Source organism: Hyla sarda, chromosome 1 (genome assembly GCF_029499605.1).
Source record: "Hyla sarda isolate aHylSar1 chromosome 1, aHylSar1.hap1, whole genome shotgun sequence".
In the NCBI taxonomy this organism is placed as follows: domain Eukaryota; kingdom Metazoa; phylum Chordata; class Amphibia; order Anura; family Hylidae; genus Hyla; species Hyla sarda.
The window spans coordinates 395,068,006-395,084,048 of record NC_079189.1 but is presented as its reverse complement, the minus strand read 5'-3'; the positions used below and the strand labels follow the sequence as shown (position 1 = coordinate 395,084,048).

At 41.4% G+C, this 16,043-nt stretch overlaps 1 protein-coding gene across 16 annotated transcripts in view; it reads right to left on the bottom strand.

Annotated features, from left to right (window-relative positions):
* The window catches only part of RNF212B (ring finger protein 212B), a 465,717-nt gene that overhangs the window by 220,435 nt on the left and 229,239 nt on the right, over positions 1-16,043 (bottom strand). For all 16 annotated transcript variants that reach the window (XR_008845195.1, XR_008845189.1, XR_008845186.1 and 13 more), the window contains one exon: positions 5,015-5,072. Coding sequence is in view for 10 of the 16 variants with exons in the window: in XM_056526195.1 (XP_056382170.1) it covers positions 5,015-5,072 (58 nt within the window). In the remaining 6 variants the exon portion in view is untranslated. The remainder of the gene's footprint in view (positions 1-5,014; positions 5,073-16,043) is intronic.

The following is a 16,043-nucleotide window of genomic DNA, read 5'->3' as shown; positions in this document are numbered from 1 at the left end:
ACAGAGACACTCCTTCCTTCAGAAGATCTGCCAGTTTTTTTCCTGACAGATTCAGTAGGATCTGCCTTTAGCATACAGTATGTCTCACTGTTATTTAACATTTCCATAATGAGGTTTTCATAAATAGAGGCATCTAGTTTAGCTACCGAGCCCACTTTTTCTGATTGGCGAATTACTACAGATTTATTTTGGGGCAATTCATGGATGGCTAGTTTTTGGCAACGTGTTAAATTCTGTTTATGACTGGATATGGTGGTCTGGAGCGTTTTGAGATCCTCCTCCACTCTTTGCTAGAAGACATCCATTCATTCAGATCTGGAATTTATTGAATAGAATTCCGGATTTTTAATGGGAAACGTGTTGAAAGTGTTTTCAATATAATCATGGTGGAGGGTGTCTTCCTGTAGGTCTATGAGAATCTGAGTTGCCATTTGCTCATGGAATTCACTGTGAAGATGCATGCAACTGGTTCCCCATTCATTAAGGGGTATAGTTGCCAAACATGTTTGTGCACAATCCACTTCCTCTGACTTAAAGAAATGTATTTTAACAGTGAGAAGCCGTATAAATTATTCACATCTAGAAACGTCCCATACAGGTCAAAATCACAGGTGGGTACAAATGCAAGTCCTTTGGCTAAAAGGTCTAACTGCGGTTTACTGAAGATTTTTACCCTTATAATAATGGGTGCCCGCAACGGGTATATATTTATAAATCTGCCGGTGGGGATCATATCTTTATTAATGCACTGCGGGGGGGCATATTATAAATGCGCTGGGGGCTAGATATACAGGCTATATATCTGCCTCCCTCTGCAGCGCTATATATCTTGCCCTCCACAGCGCATTTAATATACATATGGCCCCTGCTGCCACTCACAATGTTCATTTTAAAAACCCGCAGGGGATTTAAAAATACATCGCAGGGGAGTGGAGCATGCCACCAGCTCCCCTGCTTAATAACTTCTGATCGCATGGGTTCTCAGAAGTGAGACCCAGTGCGATCAATCCCTCAGCCCCTGTACTACAACCCTCATCATGGAAAATAGTCTGTTCCATGATGGGGGTAGTAGTATAAACACTAATGTAGCCTCCCCAGCCACCGGCCGACTTCCGCAGCCGGGGAATTACTACTCCCATCATGGAAACAAGTCTGTTCCATGATGGGAGTAGTAGTAGTCCCTCAGCACTGCAGGAGTCTGCTGATGTCATCTCTTCTGAGCATGCTCATTAGTAACAACGGATGACATAAAGGCTCATCCGTTTGCCATAGACTTCAGTGTTAAAATAACGTCCATTAATTTACCCGTTTCTTGTGATGGAAGAAAAATTAGTGCATGTGCAGTTTTTTATTCCATCACAAATAACGTCCGTTATTCATGACGAGCTATAACAGGTCATATTGCATAATCAAAAAATTCCATACACTTGAATGGCATTTTGTAACGGACGTTTAACATCAGTTTTTAAGGCTTTTCTAACGGATGTTTATAACGGATCTTTTAACGGAACAACTTTATAGTGTGAAAAGGGCCTTACTTGTGACATGTCTCTGCATAGTTCACTGTCTGTGAAATCTGTGCCGTAATCCATAGCTTCATTTTCTGAGGAACTGAAGCTGACATTTTTGGGAGGGCGTTGTGCTGGTTGCACCAGACATAGCGTTTTTCTTTGATGGCACATGCCACATGCCTTTTAGCTAAACTCAAAACGTGCCTTTTTGTTTTTAGTTGAAAGTAATGGCTTTCTTCTCGCCACTCTGCCATGAAGAGCAACTCTATGGAGCGTACAGCTTATTGTCGTTCTATGTACAGATACTCCAGTCTCTGCTGTGGAACTCTGCAGCTCCTCCGGGGTTACCTTAGGTCTCTGTGCTGCCTCTCTGATTAATGCCCTCCTTGCCTGGTCTGTGAGTTTTGGTGGGCGTCCGTCTCTTGGCAGGTTTGCTATTGTGCCTTGTTCTTTCCATTTGGTTATGATATATTTGATGGTGCTCCTGGGGATCATCAAAGATTCGGATATTTCTTTTATAACCTAACCCTGACTTGTACTTCTCAACAACATTGTCTTTTACTTGTTTGGAGAGTTCCTTGATCTTCATGGCAGTGTTTGGTTACTGATGCCTCTTTCTTTGGTGTTGCAGCCTCTGGGGCCTTTCAAAAAAAGGTGTGTTTATGTAATGACAGATCATGTGACACTTTGCACACATGTGGACATCATTTCACTATTTATGTGACTTCTGAAGGTAATTGGTTGCACCAGAGCTTTTTATGGGCTTCCTAACAAAGGGGGTGAATACATACGCACATGCCAATTTTCTGTTTTCTATTTCTAAACAATAGTTTTTTTATATATATATTTTTATCATTTCACTTCACCAACTTAGACTATTGGGTTTTCATCCATCAATAAGATTCAGATTAACAAAACACTGAACTCAAGGCTGTAATGTACCAAAATACAAAAAAGGTTGCGAAGAATCAGCGATGATGGTGAAATCGCGGTGGTTCGATCAGTAAAGATGAGCTTGACTGAGCTGCTTCTGGCCACCTACTGGGATCTTCTCCTCTGGTCTGCCTTCTAACAGACCAGAGAAGTAGATTGCAGATAACACTGATTAGAGGGCTTTTTTTTTTCACGCAACCTATTGTATTTTGTAATGACACCTTTCATTTTACCGTAAAATGTATGACGCAACCAACATTTTTTTATTTATGATGGGAAATTGCAATTTTGTAAGTTATGAGTTTTTTTTGGTGTTTTTAAGAAATGTACTTTACAAAAAAAACTAACATGTTATCTTTATTCTGTGGATCAATACGACTAAAAGAATACCCATCTTGACATGCTTTTTCATTATTGTACATCATTAAACATGCATGGGATAAGTATAAGGCTATCCTTCATATAAGATAGGGCCAGGGACTATTCATAGTATTCAGATTATTGGGCAGACTAGATGGGACAAATGGTTCTTATCTGCCGACACATTCTATGTTTCTACTATTGAAAGCAAACTTTTTTTAAATAAAATGTTTTTGTTTAAATTGCCCGACTCCCTATAATGCTCCAATTTTTCTGTTTATAGGGCTGTATGAGGGCTAATTTTTTGTGCTGTAATCTGCAGTTTTTATATGTACCCCTTTTGTTTATATGTGACTTTTTGATTTTTTTTTTGTGCTACGTCATGTGACCGAATATTAGCAGTTATTTTGTTACGTTTATGCTGTTCACTGTACAGCATCATTAACAATATATTTTAATAGTTCGGATATTTCCACACACGGCAATACCAAATATGCTGATTTATTTTATGTTGATTTATTCCCCCTCTTGGGGCTCGAGGGGCTTATTCACTTTTATTGGAACCTTGTTTACATTTTTTTTTTTCTAGTCCCCAGGTGGTATTTATTGCAATCTTTTTACTGCTTAAGCCAGGAAGCTGCAGGCAATACCACACTGAAAAGAACTACAAATACATTTTTTTCCCAGTTTAGTTAAGGGATCTCATAGTGACCCCCTTTCCCCTTAGAAATTACATGTACTTCTGTCCTCTAAATGGGGTCACTATTACAGTTCCTGTATAATCAAGCTCTATAAACTGTTCTACACAAGATCTTCAGGGGGCATGTGGGTATCAGAAACTCCTATCACAGTTACTGATGCTGGTTATGCAGCTCCTGTTGCACAGTTATAGTTTGAAAGGGGACCTTTTGTAGCGTATTTAGGAGTGTAAAGAAAGGAAGGGTTATTACACTGTCCTACCAGCAGGCAGCAATTTTACTGGCTTTGGCTGTCCGTATGATGCTGATGCATATGGGATTGATAGTAGAGCACAGAGCAAGATGACAACTGAAAATGAATATTGTGGCTGACCAGAAGTCACATGACTCTGCAGTAATGAGCCAAGGGATGTGGATGTAGTAATGTTGCGCATGTAATAGCTGATCTGATCGCATGCAGCATGGCTCTGCCTCTGCCGCTCTCCCAGGGTCTTCTTCTCTGGTCTGATATCGAGCAGACTAGAGAAGAATATTGCTGATAATACTGATCAGTGTTATTCCTTTGCATAGCATTTAACAGTATTAGCAATCTAAAGATTGCTATAGATAGTCCCTTATGGGGACATAAAAAGTATAAATCCCCTCCCTTAGTAAAAAATTTAATTGCCCCTTTTCCCAATTTTACTAATAAAAGCGTAAAAAATAAATAAAATGAATAAACATATTTGGTATTGCTGCAGGCGTAAATGTCTGAACGATCAAAATATTATGTAAATGATCCCGTACGGTGAATAGCGTAAACGTAAAAAAAAAGTATGTAAAAAATTGCTGCGTTTTGGTCACATAACATTCCAACAATAAATAATTAAATAAATAAAATGTTATAAAATAGTCACATATAAGCTAAAGTGGTACAAAAAAAAAAAGGAAATAAGTTAAAAATTTGCCCTCATATAGCCCCATATACAGAAAAGAGAAAGTTATAGGTGATCAAAACAGGTACATTTTAAACATACTTATTTTGTGAAAAAAAAGTTTAAGGTTTTTACAAGCAGCACAATAATAGAAAAGCTACCTAAACATAGGTATCATTTTAATCGTATTGACCCACAGAATAAAGAAAACATGTAGTTTTTGCCATAAAGTATACAGCTTGAAAACAAAATTTGGGTTTTCTCTTCAATTTCCTCACACAAATGTTTATTTTGGGTTTGCTGTACATTTTATGGTAAAATAAGTGATGTCATTACAAAGTACAATTGGTCATGCAAAAAAACAAGCCCTCACAGGGTCTGTGGATGGAAATATAAAATAGTTATGGATCTTAGAAGGTGAGAAGGAAAACGCAAAAATAAAATTGGCTGTGTCCTTAAAGCTAAAATGAGCTGTGTGCTTAAGGGGTTAAGAACCTCTATGTCCTTAAGTCTAATAAAGACAAATTAAGCACTACTGTAATAGAGTTCTAGGAATTCATTAATATTACAATCCTTTCTATGCTTTCCATACACTTACGCTGCCTGCTCCTGAGTGATATCTAACACTTGGTAGAGACTCAGCAGATGATGAATGGCTAAAAATAGAAACAAGTAAATCAATAATGACAAATTAGTGATATATATGTGAGTGTGTATAGATAGATAGATACAATAAAGAAAATCAGCAGCACTCGATAAATCCGTGTAAAAAGGTGTGTTGCTTTTATTCACCAAACATCACACAGAGCGACGTTTCAGCCATCTCGCACGGCCTTTGTCAAGCAATGACTAGTACAAAGTGCAGGGTATATAGAGTATACACATGGTGGACAATTAGTGTTACAATTCGCAAACATCGGTACAGTGAAATTATGATCACGTGGTGCGGGTCATATATAACATAAACAGCAAACCCTCTAAGAGACCTACATCCTGTGAATAAACAAGTGCAAAAATCACACTCAAAAAGTCTGTATGAATTACATTCATAAATCATGTTCAGGTGACGGTGATATTAGGGTGTACCTTCAGTCACAGGAGGAGGAGGGGTTTCGGCACACATGTTAATCACTGGATCGTTCGGGGACGCCAAAAGGCATACAGTACAATAATGTACCCAGCCCTTCCGGTCCCGGAAGGAAAGTGACGTTATGGAATGAGGAATCACTCAGTGGACTTTGCTCATGTGCCCACCTCAGGATTCTTGGACGTGCGCCATCTTGGAGCCTGGCAATACCTTTCTGTCAACTGTATACTGTGCAACCATCTGTACTCTGTAGACAGCCACCAACTGGATATACCAGCACATCGTGGGGGTGGAGATGTACCTTATTCAGGAGAGTATGTCACACCGAACGGGGACTGGTTCCAGCTGACCCTCCGGTCTAACGTCAGTCCAATTATCATATCCAGACGGGTGGCGATACTCTAGTTCGCTCTTACTGAAGGATTACACCTTGGTACACCTCACCTTCAGTGAGAGCAAACCGGAATATCGCCACCGATCTGGATATGCCAATCGGGCTGATGTTAGACCAGAGGGTCAGATGGAACGGGTCCCCATTCTGTGTGACAAACGCTCCTGAATAAGGTACATCTCCACCTCCACGATGCGCTGGTATATCCAGTTGGCGGCTGTCTACGGAGTACAGATGGTTGCGCACAATATACAGTTGACAGAATGGTATTGCTAGGTTCCAAGATGGCGCACATCTGTGGATCCTGAAGTGGGCACATCCACTGAGTGATTCCTCGCTCCATTACGTCACTTTCCTTCCAGGATCGGAAGGACTGGGTACATTATTGTACTGTATGCTTTTTGGCATCCCTGAATGATCCAGTGATTGGCATGTGCCGAAACCCCTCCTCCTCCTGTGACTGCAGGTACACCCTAATATCACGGTCTCCTGAACATGATTTATGGATGTAATTCATACAGACTTTTTGAGTGTGATTTTTGCATGTTCATGCACAGGATGTAGATCTCTTAGAGGGTTTGCTGTTTATGTTATATATGACCTGCACCATGTAATCATAATTTCACTGTACCGATATGTTTGGTAATTGTAACTAATTTGTTACACTAATTGTCCACCATGTGTATACTACATATACCTTGCACTTTGTACTAGTCACTGCTTGACAAAGGCCATGCGAGATGGCTGAAACGTCGCTCTGTGTGATGTTTGGTGAATAAAAGCCACACACCTTTTTCCACGGATTTATCGAGTACTGCTGATTTTCTTTATTGCATTTATGGGACTTTCAGACCAAGTTGTCACAACTTGCACCACCTCTTTCACCTTGGTAGTGCTGATCATTTCTGGAAACTAAATAGATAGATAGATTTGACTTTAAAGTACCATTATGGCCCTGATTTATCAAAATGCGTGAGAAAAACTGGAGATATTTTGTCTATAACAACCAAACACAGTTCAGCTTTCATAACTTAAAGGGGTTATCCACCACAAGGTGATTTTAGTATGTACCTGCCAGACAGTAATGGACATGCTTAGGAAGGATCTGCGCTTGTCCTGGGGCTAAATTTCTATGTTGTGAGATTACCATAACACTGTGGCTAGCTTTTTGTGAACTGGTATTTCCTGTTTGACTTTTCTTTTTTTGACTACAAATCCCACAATTCCATTTTCCTCCCTCCCACACATCAGCCACCCCACCCATTGAAACATAAATGAGCTGCACCCATTGAAACAAAAGACCTGTGGTTTTCAATCAGGGTGCCTACAGCTGTTGCATTAGTTGCAGTTGATCTCTCTTCAACCAAGTGACCCCTCCACCCATTGAAGCAGACAGGCTCCCTGTCATCAGCTGACTAGTGAGTCAGGTCTCGGCCGCATTGCAAGCTGGGAAAAATCTGAGACAACAGTCATTTTGTATGCTGATAAAAATTAATATTGGGGTGAAAATCACAGAAGAATTGTGAGAAAACCGTCGCACACAGGTACAGACACTATATTATGAACTACACTAACTTTACAGCCCCTGTGGAATAATCAAATAAAAAAATCCTGGAATTCCCCTTTAACAAGCTCAAGTAAAGTGAAAGATGAGCTTTGATTGGTTTCTATGGAAAAATTTCTTCCGTTTTTCTCTCACACATTTTGGTAATTCATTGCTCTAGACTAGACCATCATAGAAGATTGTAGGTGCCAGTAAACAGAAAAAGGAATATGGATACAATGCACACATTTCAGTAGAACACTAGAACTAGAGTCCTTGTCACTAATGAAGAATATGTTTTCAGGCACCCCAACAGCCGCTTCATCCGATATGTACGAGGTACATCCTATAAATCTGATAAAGAAGCTGTTGTTTGCCTCATAACACATTACATTTTTGGTATTATAGTACACTTCTTCATTAAAGGGGGAGGGGGGCTTTTTTTTGTTTCTAGTACATGGCCATTAAAAAATACAGTTTTCGGGTAGGGTCACACGTAACGGATCCGCAGCGCATTTTACACTGTGTATCCACCGGTGACCCAACTCATAGTGTGCCTCCAGCTGTTAGAACTAACCCGAAACCTACCCCCCCCAGAGCCAATATGCATCTCCGAGCAGACACACAGGGGGCCTGCGAGACGCCGCTTGTAGTCAGACATCGCGGAGCAGCCGCGAAGCCTTAGTACATTGCTCATGCGCATGGTGACTCATAGTGTACACAGACAGCATGCCTGCTCCGTGATGTCTGACTACAAGCGTTTATATAATTAAAAAAAAAAAAGAGAGCGATACGCGCCCCTAGTGAAGTATGTCACAGTGATATATAGGTAAGTAGGTGGAGAGCCACTTACCAGATGGTGTTGCGCTAAGAGCACAACACCTAAGCAGTCATCTGGATATTGGTATGGAGCCTGCAGCATCAGCTCATCCGGTGGTAGCTTCGCTTGATCCGGTAGAAAGGCAGTCTCAAAAGAAAAAACTTGAGCTTTATTCGGGCGCTGATCTCCAAGGAAGGCAGTCGGACACATTTCTGAGTCCGAATGGTATTTTATTGCACTAAAAACAACATGTTTCTGGTCCGGAATGGACCCTTCCTCAGGTGAGGTGCTTACAGGTAAGATGCAGGTAAGACACTGAAATACCCTTTCAGTAGTCTAGTAAAGGTCACATTCATTTTGGAATTCACAAACATTACGTAAGTTAGTAAAAAAAAAAGCATAAAACCAATCAAATATTAAAATACAGAGCTGGGGTATAAAAACAACTAATAACAATTGTATTACATATGTTAAAATTGCATATTATGTGTCCAAACATATCACTATCAGTATGTATTGTGCTGTGTAACAGTATGCATATGCTAACGTTTGTTGCGTATGCCGTTTGCGTAGGTGCTGATGTGCACAGAACGCGATCGGCGTGAGGAGTTACTTAGAGAGGTCGGGTCTTGCGATCAATGATCAGTGTACCCGATCTCATATCCTATGAGGTAGGTAAGAATATGGGTAGCTGGTTGTGGAGTGCGGGCTTAGGGAGCGCTATATGGCTGTAGTGCAGTTAGCAGGGGGCGTGGTTTGCCGTTCAGAGGCATGGTAGTGAACAGTGATACGTCCGCTGTTAACCCAGGCTGTAATGCAACTGGAAAGGAGGTGGAGTATTGTGCACTCCTGCACATAAATGCTCTGAATCAGAGCGATATAAAGACTATAGCGTAGCTAGCGGTGGGCGGGGTTAGCCGGTAGTTAGGTAGTGGTTAATGTAAAGCTGGTAAAGACTTTTCAGTAGGGAAAACCCTTACAATCTTGATATGGATAACCAGGTTAGTGATTGTCACTGTGGTGGAAATTATGTTAAATGTATTAGGGGTAAGATTAAAATAGTATAGGGCCCTGTATCCAGTATTAGATGGATAGGCAGCGAAATCACCATAAGAATTAGCTATCTGGTATAACGTGGCAATCACGCTATATTCTAACAAGCATCCATAGCACAATCATCCTTACACCTTGTTAGAATATAGCGTGATTGCCACGTTATACCAGATAGCTAATTCTTATGGTGATTTCGCTGCCTATCCATCTAATACTGGATACAGGGCACTATAATATTTTAATCTTACCCCTAATACATTTAACATAATTTCCACCACAGTTACAATCAATAACCTGGTTATCCATATCAAGATTGTAAGGGTTTTCCCTACTGAAAGGCTTTACCAGCTTAAAGGAGTACTCTGATTTAAAAATGTATACCCCTCAAATGTTCCCCTTGGCTGTACCTCTCTGTGCATGTACTTATTTCTGAAATCGGTCCAGCCATTTGCCCGCTGCGGGGCCACGTATTTTCTGCCACTTCCTGGTTATGGTGGTGTGGAGGATGACGTAAAAATCGTCATCCCCCATGCTGCCTTGCTACAATTTCCTGTCCCTCCGTGCCTCCCTCCTCCTCAACCCCTCCCCTCTCTCTTACCTAATAATTTTAATAAAAACGCCCCCCGCTGCTGCCCATACCCCTAAACACACCCCTTTCATCTTTGTCTCCCTCCCCCTCCACTCCCCTGCACCAATGAAAGGGAGCTCCACCGCTGCACTCGGCTCCCAGCGTAGATATAGCTATATGCTAAAAAAAAGTTACTAAGTCGTTTGTAGAATATCCCTGTTAGTTACGCCAGCGTAACTATCAGGGATATCATTGGCCTACAATTATCACGTCCGGTCCTGGCGAGATTGTATGTGCGCACGCGCGGCTGGATCGCGCTGATAGGCGTCGGTATCCTACAGCTATCCCATGTCCGGTCCCAAGGAGATGGTATGTGCGCACGCGCGGCCGGATCACGCTGATTGGCGGAGGATATTCTGACGCGTTTTACCAGCCAATGACGGCTGTGCAAACGAAGACTATATGAATATGCAAAGGATGGGAGTGACTGGATCGTGGTGAGGGGGGCAGGCTTAGAGAGGAGAAGACTGAGAGCGGTGACGTTTCGTTACAAAGATGGCCGCGGTCAGGGAACGAAATTCATAATTCTGGCAGACAGGCTGTACTTCCGGATATCGTAAAAGTCAAGGACCACTACCTAACTACCGGCTAACCCCGCCCACCGCTAGCTACGCTATAGTCTTTATATCGCTCTGATTCAGAGCATTCATGTGCAGGAGCGAACAATACTCTGCCTCCTTTCCAGTTGCAATACAGCCTGGGTTAACAGCGGACGTATCACTGATCACTAAGCCCGCACTCCACAACCAGCTACCCATATTCTTACCTACCTCATAGGATATGAGATCGGGTACACCGATCATTGATCGCAAGACCCGACCTCACACCGATCGCGTTCTGTGCACATCAGCACCTACGCAAACGGCGTAACATACGCAACAAACGTTAGCATATGCATACTGTTACACAGCACAATACAAACTGATAGTGATATGTTTGGACACATAATATGCAATTTTAACATATGTAATACAATTGTTATTAGTTGTTTTTATACCCCAGCTCTGTATTTTAATATTTGATTGGTTTTATGCTTTTTTTTTTACTAACTTACGTAATGTTTGTGAATACCAAAATGAATGTATTACTAGACTACTGAAAGGGTATTTCAGTGTCTTACCTGCATCCTAAGCACCTTACCTGAGGAAGGGTCCATTCCGGACCAGAAACATGTTTTTAGTGCAATAAAATACCATTCGGACTCAGAAACGTGTCCGACTGCCTTCCTTGGAGATCAGCGCCCAAATAAAGCTCAAGTTTTTTCTTTTGAGACTGACTACAAGCCTTGTCTCTCAGGCCCCCTGTGTGTCTGCTCGGAGCGGTGTATTGTCGCTGCGAGCAGGGGGGGGGGGGTGATGGGTGGGGGTTGGGGGCGATTCAGGTTAGTTCTAACAGCTGGAGGCACACTATGAGTCGGGTAACTGGTGGGTGTGTCCCTACCCTTCCAGTGGGATTTTTTTTTTTAAGCTCCCACTTATTTCAGTTTAAAGACGGCCCACACAGGGGGAAAAAATGCAATGTGTTTTTTGATAACCACATATTTTTACCCAAATCTGTGATTGAAAGCAATCATAGGTTTTTTTAAGGTAAAAATCCTGAGCAGGAGAATATGTGTTATTTGCATAAAAGCTCCAGGGAATAGTTTAAAATATATATACAAAATATTTGCATGCACACTGTTTAAATGAGTGTGCAGCAAGAACAGCCTATTCATTAGCCTGCCCAATAGGCACATAAGAGAAGATTCAAACAAGGGTAGACTGGTGGCTGGTCGATCTCTTTCACAATTTGCATGAGTCTCTTGCCGTCCCTTCCTTTTAAACAGTTTCTTACATCTTTTTGCACATAAAACATATAATCATACTCCAAGTCCTCAAGAAATTTATTTGATGGGTTATTAATGTATATTTCCTCTACAAAATGCTTTCTGCCCACTAGCCATCATAAGGGTGGGTAACTTAAGCTGGATTTACAATTAAAGGGGTTATCCAACTATTGCAAAAAATAAAAATATTAATATGCTGTGGATTCTGTCATTTTTGCATTTGAGTGGAAATTGCATTTTTGGCCCCTTTGGTGTTTTTTTCTAAATTTGTTGGGTACCAAAGAAAAAAAAAGGATGCAGTAGAGATGGGAAAAAATTCATTTAATGAAATTTTTTTTTTATAATTAAATTGTAATTCATTTTTAATAAAGTGTGTGCATGTTTCACTTTTTTTCATTTTTTAGGTAGTATTACTACTCCCAGCATGGAACAGACTGTTCCATGATGGGAGTAGTAGTACCTGTACTAATAGACATATTGCCCATAATAATATGCGATCGTCCATAATATAGCAGAGATGCGGAGCGGCTCTATACAGCGCTTGCATCTCTGCACTATACTCTTTCCAGCCAATGATATGAAAAGAACATCACTCATTCATATTTTCCGGCCAGAGTGGGGATTGGCCAGGTGGTTGCAGCCAATCACAGCTCTCAGAGGGAAATATGAATGAGTGAAGTTCTTTTCATATCACTGGCCGGAACGGAGTATAGTGCCGAGATGCGGAGCGCAGGAGAAAGCCGCTCCTGCATTAGATAGGACGATCACAGCGGGTGTCAGGAGTGACACATGCTGTGATCTGTCCTTAACTGCAGGTACTACTACTCCCAACATGGAGCACACTCTGCTCCGTGCTGGGAGCTGTAGTACCTGCATTAATAGACAGATTGCAGCGAGTATAACTTCTGACACCTGTTTTGATCTGTCTATTAATGCAGGTACTACAGCTCCCAGCATTGAGCAGAGTGTGCTCCATGATGGGAGCAGTAGTACTTGCAGTTAAGGAAAGATCACAGCGGATATCACTCCTGACACCCGCTGTGATCCTCCTGTATAATGTATAGATGCAGCTGGCCGCTCTTCTATGTTCCCCTGCACTGATGTATATACAGGGTGAGCCATTTATAATGGGATACACCTTAATAAAATGGGAATGGTTGATGATATTAACTTCCTGTTTGTGGCACATTAGTATATGTGAGGGGGGAAACTTTTCAAGATGGGTGGTGACCATGGCGGCCATTTTGAAGTCGGCCATTTTTAATCCAATTTTAGTTTTTTCAATAGGAAGAGGGTCATGTGACACATCAAACTTATTGGGAATTTCACAAGAAAAACAACGATGTGCTTGGTTTTAACGTAACTTTATTCTTTCATGAGTTATTTACAAGTTTCTGACCACTTATAAAATGTGTTCAATGTGCTGCCCATTGTGTTGGATTGTCAATGCAACCCTCTTCTCCCACTCGTCACACACTGATAGCAACACAGCAGGAGAAATGCTATCACAGGCTTCCAGTATCCGTAGTTTCAGGTGCTGCAGAATGGGCAAAACAAAAATTGGAACAGGACCCTCAGTTTACGCAGAAGATTTTGTTCAGTGACGAGGCAAACTTTTATGTGAATGGTGAAGTTAACAAACAAAACCACAGCTATCGATATGCGAAATTGCTACATGATGATGTGTTTCCCTCTTTATGCACTGAAGCTGGCATGTTCCCTGACTTTTTCCAGCAAGATGGTGCACCACCACATTATGGGTGTCAGGTCCAAGCATTCCTAGATGAACAGTTTCCTGGAAAGTGGATTGGTCGTCGTGGGCCAGTTGAATGGCCCCCAAGGTCTCCCGATCTGACCCCCTTAGACGTTTATCTTTGGGGTTATCTGAAGGCAATTGTCTATGCTGTGAAGATACGAGATGTGCAGCACCTGAAACTACGGATACTGGAAGCCTGTGCTAGCATTTCTCCTGCGGTGTTGCTATCAGTGTGTGAAGAGTGGGAGAAGAGGGTTGCATTGACAATCCAACACAATGGGCAGCACATCATGAAAGAATAAAGTTACTGTGGTGCCTTAGGGGTGTATGGCAGTTGGGGTGTTGCTGTGCGATATATCAAGGGTGTAATTAACTCTTGTCAGTCGTGATGCCAGGGTGAGGGTTAATACTGTGATGCTTGGCCTTTCGCTACCCTTCCCAAAAGCGATAGGGAGATGTGGAATAAATGCAATGTCCACAACCAGAGCTTTGCTGAAAACTTTCGGAAACTTTACTGAAGATTTCCTGCAACATGGGATAACAGGAACAGTCCTTATAACAAAGTCTATATGCAGCTTAGCAGAGATTGACGTATGGTTGGGACTTTTGTAAGTTCTTTAGCTTAGTAGCTCAGATCCGCTGGATTTAGGGGTTTGTTTAGGTCCAGTGATCCTGCTAGCATTTGCTGGGAATTTGTAATAACTCACTGTTTAGTTCAGACCGAGGCCGGCAGGCTTTGGCCCAGTAATTGTCGTTGTAAGTTGTGCAGATCTTGACTCTTCAACGATCCGGAACCCAAGAGAGCGACTACTGGCTGCAGCTCCCTTATATGGGCAGGGGCTGGCCATTTTAGGATTGGTCCAGACCATCTGTCAATCAACTTCACAAAGTGTTATGGGTATTCACATGACCCATGAACCTCCAAAGGTCCTTTTACCTACCATAGAGTACTAACCCGAGTCACATGACCTAAGGTCATGCGACGCTATGAATGTAAGCATACACATTATATACAGCATTTACATGTAAGTTAACAGAATATTAACTATCTGAGGGGTGACTAGGGGATGACTAGGGAAGCGGACCCCCATAGTTCCTAGGAACTCTGACTTTGGGGACCCCCAACCAAGGTACAGTACCGGGAAACCACATTACGTTAAAACCAAGCACTTCATTGTTTTTCTTGTGAAATTCCCAATAAGTTTGATGTGTCACATGACCCTCTTCCTATTGAAAAAACAAAAGTTGGATTCAAAATGGCCGACTTCAAAATGGCTGCCATAGTCACCACCCATCTTGAAAAGTTTCCCCCCCTCACATATACCAATGTGCCACAAACAAGAAGTTAACATCACCAACCATTCCCATTTTATTAAGGTGCATCCATATAAAAGGCCCACCCTGTATACACCTATTCATATTTCCCACAGAGAGTTTTGATTGGCTGGAACCATCTGGTCTATCACAGCTCTCTGTGGGAAATATGAATAGGTTTATATATACGGCAGTGCAGGGGACCATAGAAGAACGGCCGGCCGCATCTATACATTATACAGAAGGATCACAATGGACCCGAGGCGATCTGTCAATTAGTACAGGTACTACTACTCTCATCATGGAACAGTGTGTTCCATGCTGGGAGTAGTAGTACTACCTAAAAAATAATAATTAATTAATTAATAATTAAGAAAAAAAGTGAAAAACACACACACACTTTTATTATTGTCAGCTATATTTTTACTCCCCTGCCCGCACACATAAATTGATCCCTGTTTAAAAATTTATAAAAATGTTGTTATGAAAAAGATACATTTTGTTAAATACAATTTTTTCCATCACTACTGTATCTTTTTTATAATTTGCTTTAATGGTACCCTACGAAATTTTATTAAAAAAGGTATCTCCATAACTTTTTTGTAATGCCAAAAAAATAATAAAAACCGCCTGAAAAAGCACCAAAGTTAAAACCCACACGTTTTTCTTGGCGTTTTTTTTACTCCCATAGACTTCTATGGGAGAAAAATGCCACGATTTCAGGGGGAAAAAAAACACCAGAGGCTCAACATGCTGCGAATTTGCAAAACAGCCAAGGAGCTGAAAAAACACCAAAAGGATAAAAAAATGCCAAACTGAAAAACACTAAGTGGAAAAAGAATTTAGCGTTTTTTAAATTGATTTACAGCTAACATCTGGCCGCATAATTTTTTGGCCAAAAAAACGCCATGCGGTAGAATTGGCGTTTTTCTTGGCGTTTTCCTAAGGTTGGAATTCCACTGAGGTTTTTTTTGCAAAAACGCCGTAAAAAACGGCAATTTTCCCACACGGCCAAATGTTAGCTGCAAGTCAATAGTAAACTGCAAAATGCTAGATTCACTTGGCGTTTTTAAGTTTGGCGTTTTTTTTAATCCTTTTGGCGTTTTTCAGCAATTTCGGGCTCAGAGGCTGGATTTTTTCAAAATGCCCGACAAAACCTAGTTTGGCGTTTTTTGCCCTGAAATCGTGGTGTTTTCCTCCCATAGAAGTC